Below are 12,390 nucleotides of genomic sequence, written 5' to 3' on the forward strand. Positions count from 1 at the left end.
TCATGCCAGGTGCTCGTGTTAGTGAGATGAGGGCGGGTCAGGCTTAAAGCACTGAAGTTCAGTTTCACAGAATTCCACAAATATCTGTGTGGCCAGTCTTATGCTGGGTGCTGGCGCCACAGAGGTGACCAAAACACAGCTACTGCTGACAGAATCTCACAGTCTGTAGGTCAATGCGTAGCAGGAAAAACACAGACTTTGAATCTCAAATCCTGGTTCTAGCCTTTACTGTTTCTAGGGGATTTTGTTAGGGAAATTGTTTAACTTTCCCTGAACCAATTTCCTCATTTGTGAAAGCTCAATTAACCTAATTCATTAGGTTGTATTGAATATTAATCAAGACAGGGTTGTTTTGAATGTTTAATGAAGACAGTATAAGTAAAATTGTCAAGCAGTGTCGATGCCACATAATAAGAACTAAATAAACATTTCCTTTCACTCTCTCCTTCCTCCCTTCTCCCTTCCTTCCTTCCTTCCTTCCTTCCTTCCTTCCTTCCTTCCTTCCTTCCTTCCTTCCTTCCTTCCTTTTAAAAATGACTTCCTTTTGCAAAAAAAAAAGGGAAGGTTCTAGGAGTTAATTGTCACATAATAAAAGCAGCTGAGTTTGACCACTACAAATTTATGAAACAAACTGAGAAGACCTGATAGGGGAGAGGTGGCAGGTGTGCCGGGGCAGTAACGTTCACAAACCATCCATGTGGCAGGTATATTGTATACATTATCTTATTTCTTCCTTGCCCGATTCTCTGAGGACCATTCATTTTCCAGATGAAGACACAGTCTCTGAGAGTGTAATCACCCATCCCTAGATAACATAGTTCATGAAATGATGTAGCCTGGCTTCAAAACCAGGTCTCTTGTACCCCTCAAACCCACTCTCTTCCCACCACCTCGCATAACCGTCAGGCTAACGGCGAGCACCATCACTCTCCATTTACAATAGCTTCGTGTTTTGGAAGAAATGAATCCACAGTAGCTGATAGGTGTGAGGCCCTCCAAGACGCATTTTGTCACTGACAAGTTCTCTGAATGAATGTCTCCACTTGCCCAAGTAAAGGAAAGGTGCGGAGATGCAGAGCCCTGCTTCTCCCTGGGCACCCCAGCAAGGAGTGTGTGCAGGTTAGACAGAGGCCAGCCCAGAGTGGCTTCTAATTCCCCTTGGTGTTTCCTGAAAAGAGTGTGGAGTCCTGAGCTCGGGACCTTTCTCCCCACCTGGGCTAAATAACTCACTGCTCCCGCCCCTTCCATTTTGGAATTTCTTTGCTGTTTTTCTCCCAACCTGTTTTCAATTTGCTCTTGTGGCCAGCTTTGACTGTGACCTCAATCCGCAGGGAGAGGGTGAAGGGAGCGAGAGCGGGAGAGGGAAAGAGGAGGAAGAGGATTGAGGGGGTGATGAACGGTGATGAACGGAGCAGGAGAGAGAGAACTGAGGTAGGAGGTGGGGCCTTTAGAAAAGCTGCTCTGTGCTTGGTGGGGTTGGTTCTGAAGCTTCAGCAGAATCATGATTGACCTTTTCTGTGGATTGTAATGAGAGCAAGGCTCAGGTCTGAGTGGATAAAGAAATGTGTGGGGGTCTGGCCCGAGCCCACTCGGATTACAGCCCCAGAAGAGCCGTAATGGGGAACAGGCACATTCCTGTACAGCGACTCCCAACTCCCTATCTGTTTTCAAGGAAAGAAAAACAGAAAAAGAATGTTAGAGTCTTGGACAGGCACGGTGAGGCGGCAGCAGAGGGTTCTGCCATAGCAATGTCCCAGGGAGGAGGGGACAATGGCAGCCTAGGAAGAGTATCCTAGTTTAAGGCACAGGGATGTCAGATGCAGACTTGCAGTGTGATGCACTCTGCCCCAGAGTGGCTGCAAAGCCTTGAATGGGGCTGCAACATTCCGAAACCTCTGTGTTTCTATCAGGGAATGTGGCAGGGTTTTAGGATTCAAACATTTTGAGCCATAAAACTTTTAAGCCAAGCTTTTGAAAACAGTTTTTTCCCCAACCTAAATAAAACATGGACCATCAGTATATAAAAGAGATCAAAGTGGAGTTGATCTGGCTGAAGGTCAGTGTGGGGATAGAGGAGACAGACTTATCCCCTGCCACATTTGTCATTCCTTCTTACCCCCCTGGAGTTCTAGCTTTCTAATTTGCAAGCCACTGTTAGACTATATTACGGGCTGGAAACCTATTAAACTCCTTCTGTCTCTCCTGGGCTTTCCATCTTTCTCAGAGATTCCGCATTTAATAAGAGAGCCAGGTAGAACCGAGTGCCTAGGACGGTGCCTGGCACATAGTACCTGCCCAGGAAATACAGCTCAAATGCATGTTGAATAACGTTGGTCAGAAACTGAAGAGGAACAAGGGCTTGTGGGGCAACTTTGGAAGCTCTTCAATTCTCAGCAATATAATCTCATGGGTTGAATGACATGAATTATCTCATAGGCTGTGGGAGTTAAGAGATAAGTTTTTGTTCCGAGGCTACCTCCTACTCTATGTATGGCTTTGGGCATGCATCTTTCCTTCTCTGGGCTTCCGTTTTGTCACCTGGAAAAGGAACAGGTTGGATAAGAAATCATCTTTAAAAAAAAAAAAAAAGAAATCATCTTTAAGGGTCCTTGTCTCTCCTCGGTTATGACAACAATAATAACATAAATAATAATGGCCGTTGATATATTTTTGAGCTATTAGTGTATGACAGACATTGGGCTATTTGGCATGTAAACAATATATGCAGCCTTTCATATGATATTCACAACAACACTGTAAGTTAGATGCTATTATTATACCCATTTCACATATGAGAAAATAGAACCTGCCCAAGGCAAGCTGGCAGTGAGAGGGTACCAGGATTCAATCCTAGGCAGTGCAAATTCAGAGTCCAGCCTCTTAACCACTGCATCCTATTACTGTTCATTCAATTGTACTCCTGCCAGATGCGGGACATCTTATATTCTGGAACCACAATACATGTGTTGAATTGCACTGATTTGCATTTGTGCATTGGGAAGCCCCCAGGCCTTTCTTATCCCCTCCCCACCCTATATACACACAGACACACTAGGTGAGCAAGGAGAGTGAAGGGTTGCTTCATTCACCTGCCTCCACCTAGGTTGCATTTCAACCACCTGGAAGAGAGTGACAAGAAAAGCAGTATTACAATTTACTTTATGGGTCTATTTTTATATTTAACAACCCTTCCTGTTGTCAGATTACAAGCTATAGAAGGTCAGAGAACATTTCTTTTGTCGTTTCATTCCTCAAACCCACAGAACTAAGGGAGTGGCAGGAATTCAATCACAAATTGAACAGAATTGAGAAAGCTCTCTTTCTAGCACTATCATTTTTTAAACTTTCTCTAGGAGGCAGCATAGTATAAAAGAAAAGGTAAGTCTCCAGAGATAGGAGGATATGGGTTCAAATCTCAGCTCTGTCCCTTCCTAAATCTGTGCACTTAACCTCAGCTGTCCAACAGAGATACCAAAATTTAACTCATTAGGGTTGTGTACTGTGAGGATTAAATAGAGAAAAGAAAGATTGGTACTAAAAGTCAGTTCCGTTCCTTTAAACTCTTTTAATTTGAAGTTTCTTACTTATAGATAGTCCCAAATAGAATTGGGCCCTAAATATCCTTATATGTCCTTGATTTGATTAGTTATCTACTCTGTATTATCCAGTTTCTTCACGTGAACTAAACCTATAAACCTTACAACTAACTGTGTGCTGGTATTTATGGGGCTTTTGTCCATGGTCTAAATTATTCTAAAATGCATGGAAATGTCTGGAAAGCTATGGCCATTTGAAAATGAATGTCAACCATCTTTTGGCTTGAAGACAGTTAAGTAATAGAGGCCACAAGCATCCTGAATTCCCTTATGTAGGGCCAACTCTTTCAATGGCTATCTGGAAACAAATTGAAAAGCAGACAGACATGGATCCAAGCTCAAAGAAAACAAATGGAAGCAGCCAGACTTGGAATCCTGAGAAACCAAGAAAAACAAAGCCCTCACTCCATTCAGTGAATAATCTCATGTTTTCCCCTCTTTTTTTTTCCCCCATTTTTCATCCCATACATTGCTCTGCTTTGGTACCTATTGGAAGAGACACATCGTTGGTTTTTTATTTTGTCGAGAAAGAAGCCTACAGAAGAAATAGGGGATGCCACAATCTATAATGAAAACGAGTTGCATTTACCTCTTGCTTTTCTAGCCAAAGCTCTGGTTCTAGACAAAGGATTTCTTCCTAGACTCAGCTTTTCTTTCTAGACTCCAAACTCATAAAAGTGTTATTGCCCCCTTGTTACAGAAAGGAAAACTGAGACTTTGACAGGTTAAGGGATTTGCAATAAAGGGTGGAAATCGGAATCAGTCCCAAGTCTGTCTGGCAGTAGCAGCTGACAGCTCGATCCCTTGACAGCCTGATCCAGACATTCACTGTGGTATCTACATATCAAGGCTATGAACTGCATGTTGTCTTTCTAAAAAGCGGGAAACAAAAATACTGCTCATCAGATCTGTCGTATTGGACCACAGAGACCAGTACGTTACAGAATGATTGTTCACCCGGGTCCCAGGGCCATCCAGACAATCAGTTAGATAAGTGTTACATGATTCACTTGTGAGTGAAGAATGCACTTCTCTTTGAAAGACTGATAGGAAGCCATCTGCATATTCTGCCCACGAGGTCCCTGGGAGAGAAGTGCCACACAGCTTCTCTGGGTCTCAGACTCTTGGTCAGCATTGCTGTTCATGACTGTTCCATTTTATTGGATTGTCCTAAGCCCAAGTAGAGAAGACAGAGTTGAATGGACGTCCTCCTCTTGTTCATTACTGAGAATATAAGCAAGTGCAGGCATTACAGAGAACAAGAAACCAACAGTTGGGAGGCCTCATAGCATTTCATACTGTGTGGTATAAAATACCTCACATGCCTGTTTTGCTCCTAAATCATCCAATTTTAGAATTGGAAGGGAACTCAGAGGCCATTTAGTCTGGCTCATTTACTTTATCTATTTTTAAGTAATTTTTATTGATTTTTTTTTCCTTGTTACAAAAGCAATATGTGTTATTGTAGATAACTTTTAAAAATAGAGATAAGCAAAAATAAGAGAGAAAAAGTACCATTATTTCACTTTCCAGACAAAGCTGCTATTATGCATTGGCTATATTTTTTTCCTTCCCTTTCCAAATAGATGCACATGTAAAATTTCCACCCCAAATTAGATTCCTCTGTAATAGTGTAACCTGTTTCTAAACGTAATATGTCATGAATATCCTTTCATATAACTTCATATGATTCCACAATATTATTTTTAATGGCTATAAAATATTCCATTGCATCATTGAACTATAATTGATATTGCTGTTTTTACATCGTTGGACATTTTGTTTCTAAATTCTTGCTCGTTTAAATAGCGCTGCCGTGCCTGTCCTCATAACTTAATCGTCATGCACATCTATGTTTTTATTTTTATTTTTTTCCAAAACCCTAATAGTGATTCTAGCACCTCCACTTTACAGAGGGAAAAACAACTAAGGCTCAGACATGGAATTTAGTTGGCCAACGCTGTACAGCAACATTTTAACAGAGCTAAGGGCAGGATCTCAGGATCGATTCCAAAGGTTCCGTCATTCTTTCTAGTCTTCACCTGGTCTTCTTCATTACTTCTATTTCTAGTAAATGTCAGCTGCTTTCTGAAATCTGATGGCGAGGTGATACAGAAATTGTGAAGTCCGGGACCTTGTTCTTCCACTGTCCCTTTCTGTCTCATGCCCTTCGTCACTGATCAATCATGGAATTCTTACCTCCTTAGCTAGACCAGGCTTCTGTCCATCTCAATATAACACTCCATAAATCTAGTGCTGGTGCATAAGAGTGACCATGTGACATGAAACCTCCTTTACATTCTTAGTCCAATTTCTTCCTTACACCAGAAATGGAAATGCAATTCCAATCAAGAAGGAAGGGACATGCTTAAACAGTTAAGAGGAAGTCAGTGGCAGTGAGAGATCAGAATACTTACTCTAGACAGAAAGCACTGTCCCCCCCGCCGTTGCCTTTTCATGCATTTTTATTACACAATAGTTTGCCTCAATTGAATCTTGCTACAAGTTTATAAAGGTAGGTATTGGTACACCCCCTTTACAATTGAGAAAATTCTGGCATAAATTTAAAGAGGTCGGACAATTACGTTCGCAAACTCATCCTAGAAAAAGTGCAACATACCTCATTGCTGAATATCACTATGGTCACCTTCGAACTACTCCCCTTGGGAAGATATGCACCAATGCCAGTGCCTAGTCCACGCTTCAAAGCAATTTTGGAACTCTTTTTCTGGAATGGTCATCAGAGCTGTTGTTGTATTACTATTACGCTTGATGTCCTGAATGTCATCAAAATGTCTTCTTTTCAGTATTTCCTTTATCTTCAGGTAAAGAAAGAAATCATTGGGGGTCAGATCAGGTGAGTAGGCAGGGTGTTCCAATACAGGTATTTGTTTACTGGCTAAAAACTCCTTCACAGACAGTGCTGTGTGAGCTGGTGCATTGTGATGCAAGAGGCATGAACTGTTGGCGAAAAGTTCAGGTTGTCTTTTTCACACAGTCTTTTCAGCACTTCCAAATAGTAAACTTGGTTAACTGTTTGTCCAGTTGGTACAAATGAATAACCCCTCTGATATCAAAAAAAGGTTCGCAACCGCATTGCAACAAGTTCGCGAACTTAATTGTCAGACTTTGTAGCTATCTACTAACCTGTGTCATTGTCATATCTTGTGCTTATTCTGTCTGCTAATCCTCCGGATAATGATATACCAACATTTGATGGGTTTGGACAATAGCAGGAAAGTCTGCTCACCAAAGCCTGAGCTGGAAACCTCATCTTTCTTTGTCTCCTTCCAGGAGAATTCCTGAGTTTTGCCGATGACTTACTCTCTGGCCTGGGCACGTCTTGTGTAGCAGCTGGGCGAAGCCATGGAGAGGTCCCTGAAGTCAGTATCTACTCAGTGATCTTCAAGTGTCTGGAGCCCGACGGTCTCTACAAGTAAGACATGCTGGGTGCGTGGGGATTGTGAAGCAGACAGGACGGTTTTCAGCCTGGGAGGAGGCAAGGCATGAATGATCTGTCCAAGCTAACCCAATGTTTTGTAGACCAGCCTGTGTGTGCACTTTGAGATGCTAAGGTTTAGAAGTGTCCACTGGACAAGTGTGGCCACAGTGAGTCTCAGAGTCATACATGGTTAGTGCTGAAGGGCCCAGGGAGGCCAGGAACTCAAAACCATTCCTCCTACTGATGAAGAATCTGTAGCCCAGAGAAGGAAAATGGCAAGTTAGCAAGGAGGGCTGTGACAGGAGCCCCTGCTTTGTGTTCTTGTCTCAATTGCATGATATCACCTCTGATGAATATATACATGCTATGCATATGTATATATGCACATACATACATATACACATATACATAGTAGATATACGTATAATTAGTTTAGTACCAGGTGTAGACAGTCCCTTAAAAATAGCACCATTATCACGCTTTCATAGAGTACATTAGTGCCATTGCATCCAAACTTCTGGAGATGCAAAAGGAAGTCATTCTAAGACTCATCTGTCAATCTCAGAGGAAAAAGGCACTGATTTTTCTTTAGTTTTCCATCTCAATGAGTGTTGCCACATCTGGAGGCAGCCATCCTAAGCGATAACATAGAGTTCTAGAGACTAGTTCTCTTCATGTACCCTAATTATGAAACTATAGAACACCTATCTTACCAACCAGAAAGCTGCCGTTGGTAATAAAGTCAGCATTATTACCACAATTGTTACAGTTATTTAGCTCATTCATTTTTTCCTTTATCCACTCACTCAACAATTCATTCGCATATCCATCTACCCAATCAATCATCCATCCCTCTGTCCATCCCTCTCTTTCTTCCGTCCATCCATCCATCCACCCACCCACTCATCCCATTCATCCATCTAGCTATTCATCCATTTTGTACTCCATCATTCATTCACGTATGTACCCATCCATTCTTTCATTCATTTGCATTTTATATACTCATTTATTACTCATTTACTTAGCAGACGCATTCTGAGAGTGTCCTGTTTCCTGGTAGTGTGCTAGGGAACGCAAGGACGCATGTGGCTAAGACAAAGTTGTTAGCCTCAGATCACTTATGACCTAACGGTGGTATGAAAGGCCACAGACCGTGGATGCAAATCTGGCGGTGGCATTTTAGGTTATGTGACCTTAGGTAAGTCACTGTACATCTACGAACCTTCGTCAAACAGAAATAATAAAACCTAGGTTTCAGAGTTGCATGAGAATTGAATAAGAAACACCCTAGGAAAGTATCTAAGCATGTGCTCAATAAATATTAGTCCCTCCACAATCTGTGACTCTCCCTTACCTCTAAAACACATCCCACCCCCACTCCCTCTGGAAGGCCATGACTTTTCTAAAAACCCTGGTGCTCTTTTGCACTCTTGACATATTCAGGCTCATCGGTAACAACCAACACGTTATGCACTAAAGTTCGGAAAATCATTGTAAGCTGGAAATCGGGCTTTTTGACTCCGATCTGCCACTGTCTCCTAGATGTTGGGGCTCAAGTCTTGTTTTCTGCAGAATTGCCAAAAGTCATTGGGGACAGTGAGAGTTCTAGTCAGGGAATCCCCAAGGTACAGTAGACTAGCAGGTCTCTTCCAGTGGGACATCAGGCAAACTTCCCAGAGGTTGCATTTGCTCCGGGTTTAAATGACAACTGTGGTCTGGAACTAGGGAGCATGACTCGGTAGCTTCTTAATGAGTAAGAACTGACACCAATCCCTTGGGCTTTAGGGTCACTGCATCTATGAGATACAAGTATGTGACTAGATTAAGAGCTGTAAGGCCCTCTCCAACTCTAAAAACTACGATTATGTGAAGAAAGCAGCGTTTTTGAATGATTTCCGGATGGCTGGTTTCTAGTTCCTCGGTCCCTTGTTAAAAGGCATAGGCTAGAGACAGACAGACCCAGGTTCAGATCTCTGTCCTGTACTTGGTCAGCCATGTGACGCTGAGTGAGCTTCTCAACCTTCTGAGCCCCCATTCCGTCCTCTGTGAGAATGTAGGTGACACAACGTCCCGCTCCCTGGGACTCCAAGAGGTTTTCATGAGATAATGCACAAAAGCTCTCCGCCTCGCGCTGAGCTGCCAATAGGAGCATACGTGGTGTTAACCATTATCACCATTATCACTATTGCCCTCGTTGTGGTGATAATTAATGTCAACTCCCTCCTCCTCCATTCTCCAGCTGCTGGGAGAGAGAGCATTTCACAGAGAGGGACAGAGCCCTGGTAGGTGGTTCCTTATCCAGAGACTCCGGTAGTCGCCCTTGGGTGACATCGTGACGAATCAGTGTTAGCCAGGCTGGAATCCTATACCACCGTTATGTAGAAAGCAGGGAAATGCTTTATGGTACCCCAAAAGCAGTTAACACCGAGAGCTGACAAGTCAACTGCCATCTTTTCAAAGTGATAAACATTTTCCCTCGCCTGTTCTTTTCCTCACTGCCTGACACCCCCTATTCGCTTCCCACTTCGAGAACTAGAAGAGGTTTTCTTCTTCTGTCCTGGAAATGTGCTTGTCACACATTTGTCATCCCTAACTCTGAACTCTTCTTTATTTTATTGTTGAACTTGATTGTGTTAATGGCCCTGGGATCTGGGCCGTTCTGACAAGGAGCCAGGATATTGTTTGGACCGGTCTCTTATCCCACTGGCGGCTCTCCTCCCATCAAGTCTGACCGACTTGGTCTCAAGTTTTAAAATAGTTCCCGTGTCAGTTCTTGGGGTTTCTCATTTTCTGCTTGCTCGTTCCTTACCAAAATTAGTTTTATTCCTCTTGAGCCAAAAAGGTTGTTTGTGACAGTGGAAAGAGCACAGGCTTGGAGGACAAGCTGAGCTGGGGGGCAAATCCCGATTCTGCCCCGTGCTCATAACCTGCCCTGGGGAAAGTCATTTCTCACTGCTCTGCAACAGTATCTTCCTGGGGGAAAAGGGCCTGGTAATGGGTTCCTGTGTCAGAGGGCTGTCAGGAAGAGCATTAAGTGAGAAACTCCACAAACAGGATGTCTCAAAATGCCTGGCCTCTAGGAGGCCTGCAGGAAATGTTAGTTACTTTCTTCTTCCTCCTTCATTTTCCTTGACTCAGTCGCTAGTCTCTTCCAAGGACAATCCTGGGGAGCTGTTCCCTTTGGGGCAGGTTGGAGTCCCACTAGCCCCAGAGAGAATGACCATCTGGGAGCTTTTGGGGAGAAATGGGATGAAATGAAAGCATGGGTCCAGACCCCTGAGTTGTAATTAAGCACAGTTGGCACCAAACTCCTCACGCATGCTGGGAAAGGACAAGATGGAATGATGGAGGGCACAGTCATGGAGGACCCGTCTCTCAGGCAGGACATCTGGGCTCATATCCCACTACTGCCACTTCTGCCTGTGGGACCTCAGGCTACATATTCGCATCTTGTCCTTGTTCTGCAATTTCAGCATCTTCAAAATGAAGGGGCTTTAGACTGACCCCAGCTTGAGCATTCTGGGAATGCATACTTCTGCCACAGGATTTCTTTCCATTCTGTCTCTTCTCCTCCCAAGGTCCACCCAGCCTTTCCAACTTTTCTACCTCTCTCACTTGTGTTTTGCCCTCCTGTGCCTCTGCATGGCTGTCCATCTCTCCTTGCCGTTTATTCCCTCTCTGTGTAACTGTTTTCCGCATAGCTTGCTGTTTGGGTCTATCTGTCATGCCCCGAATCATTCCTCCTTTGCCTTTGTTGTTCTCTTCATTTATGTTTCTGTGTGTGTGTCTCAGTGTCTCTGTCCTATTTCTTTGAGGTTTGCTCGCTCGCTCTCGCTCTCTTTCTCTCTCTCTAGATCTGTCCCCCTCCATCCCAACTCCTTGTGGCCCCCACACCTAGAAAGGCAACTTGCTGTTGCAGCCCCTCCATCCATGTACTTTTGCACAGTACCACAGGGCTGAGACCAATTGGAGGAGTGAAAGTCAAGGCAGATTTTCTGTCCTAAGCTCACCCTGGTGTAACAAAACAGAAACATCAGACACGGCCCCTGTTTAAATTGAATTTCCTTGTTTGTTTCCTTTGTTTGGCTTTTGAATGAAAACAAACAAAGAGCAGCAAAGGGAGAGGGTCCGCAGAAGGTCTGACAGTGTAGCCAGCTCCTGCACCCTTGGGTTGTTGGAATCTGAGGGTGACCCTGCACGGGAATCTCCCCTTAGGGCACAGAGGTCAGACCAGGCTGGGCATCCATGGCCCCTGCCCTTGCCTGGCCACAGGCCGAGACACCCTTCTTTTGCCACTCCCCGATTTCCTATTACCCAAGGTAATTAGCCTCTGTCTTGTGTTGGCTGCCTTGCCTTTTTCTCCTCGTGGATGACTGCCAAAGGGTCCTGAGCAAACACGCAGCAGCGGCCAGGCCTGATTCCTGGGGTGGGGGGCTCATTCCCACACATTCAGAGACTTGCCCCAGGCCCACCCTCACCTCCCTGGCCTCGGCTCTATGAAAGGAATGCCAAGGGAGCCTGGGTACCGCAACCATGTGCCAACACCCGTGGTGGGACCAGAGGTTCAGGAGGAACGCTCCTTTTCAGCAGGGGTGGGTGGCGTTGGAGGAGAGCAGCAAAAGAAACAGCAGGGCCCTGGAGAAGGGAAGGCATTGCGAAGGAAGAGCCTGAGGTCAGGAGGCAGACAGCAACTTCCACGCGTGCTCCCAGTGCGACCTGGAGCCAGGCCCTCCCTTCCTCTGGCCTCTATGTCCTCATCTGTGAAATGGAAAGGTTAAACTCTGAGACTTGCACACAGGGATGGGGATGCAGACTGCACACCACGGTCTCGAGTCTCTGTGCCTCCAATACTTCCTGGATAATGGTGGTTCTGAGAGCACTCGTTTATTGAGCAGTCACTACGTGCCAGGAAATTTGTGAAGGAGGTTTCATGTGCTATCTCATCAAAGCCTCACCATAACCCTGTGGATCTGGTATCATCATCATCATCTCCCATTTGATCGATGAGAAAACTGGGGCTTCAAGGAGTAAAAATTTGGCCCAAAGGCACATGACAAGAAGAGGTAGAGCTGAGGTTCATACCCATGTTGACTCTAACACCTACCTGCCCTTCCCCTCACCCTATGTACTGCCGCTGTCCTGTCCGCTAACACATGTGGAGTTGTCCGAAGTACCTGGTGAGGGGGTGAGTGGCAGAGGGCCTTCTCACTGCCAGCAACCCTGTTTTCAATGGAAAAAACCCTGGGGATGGGAAGGCCTAGGGTGCAACCTGCCGCCCCCTGAGAAGGTACTTCGCACCTCATCTTTCTTATCTGTAAAATGGAGCTAATGAATCTCATCCGCAAAACGGAG

General features: G+C 44.7%; 1 protein-coding gene across 4 annotated transcripts in view; it reads left to right on the forward strand.

Moving 5' to 3' along the window:
- ASTN2 (astrotactin 2) overlaps positions 1-12,390 on the forward strand; it is an 839,436-nt gene that overhangs the window by 775,294 nt on the left and 51,752 nt on the right. For all 4 annotated transcript variants that reach the window (XM_074330924.2, XM_019731189.3, XM_074330925.2 and 1 more), the window contains one exon: positions 6,891-7,032. In XM_074330924.2, coding sequence (XP_074187025.2) covers positions 6,891-7,032 — 142 coding nt within the window. The remainder of the gene's footprint in view (positions 1-6,890; positions 7,033-12,390) is intronic.

This window comes from Rhinolophus sinicus, chromosome 16 (assembly GCF_057876585.1).
Source record: "Rhinolophus sinicus isolate RSI-liver-muscle chromosome 16, RSI-T2T, whole genome shotgun sequence".
Lineage (NCBI taxonomy): Eukaryota > Metazoa > Chordata > Mammalia > Chiroptera > Rhinolophidae > Rhinolophus > Rhinolophus sinicus.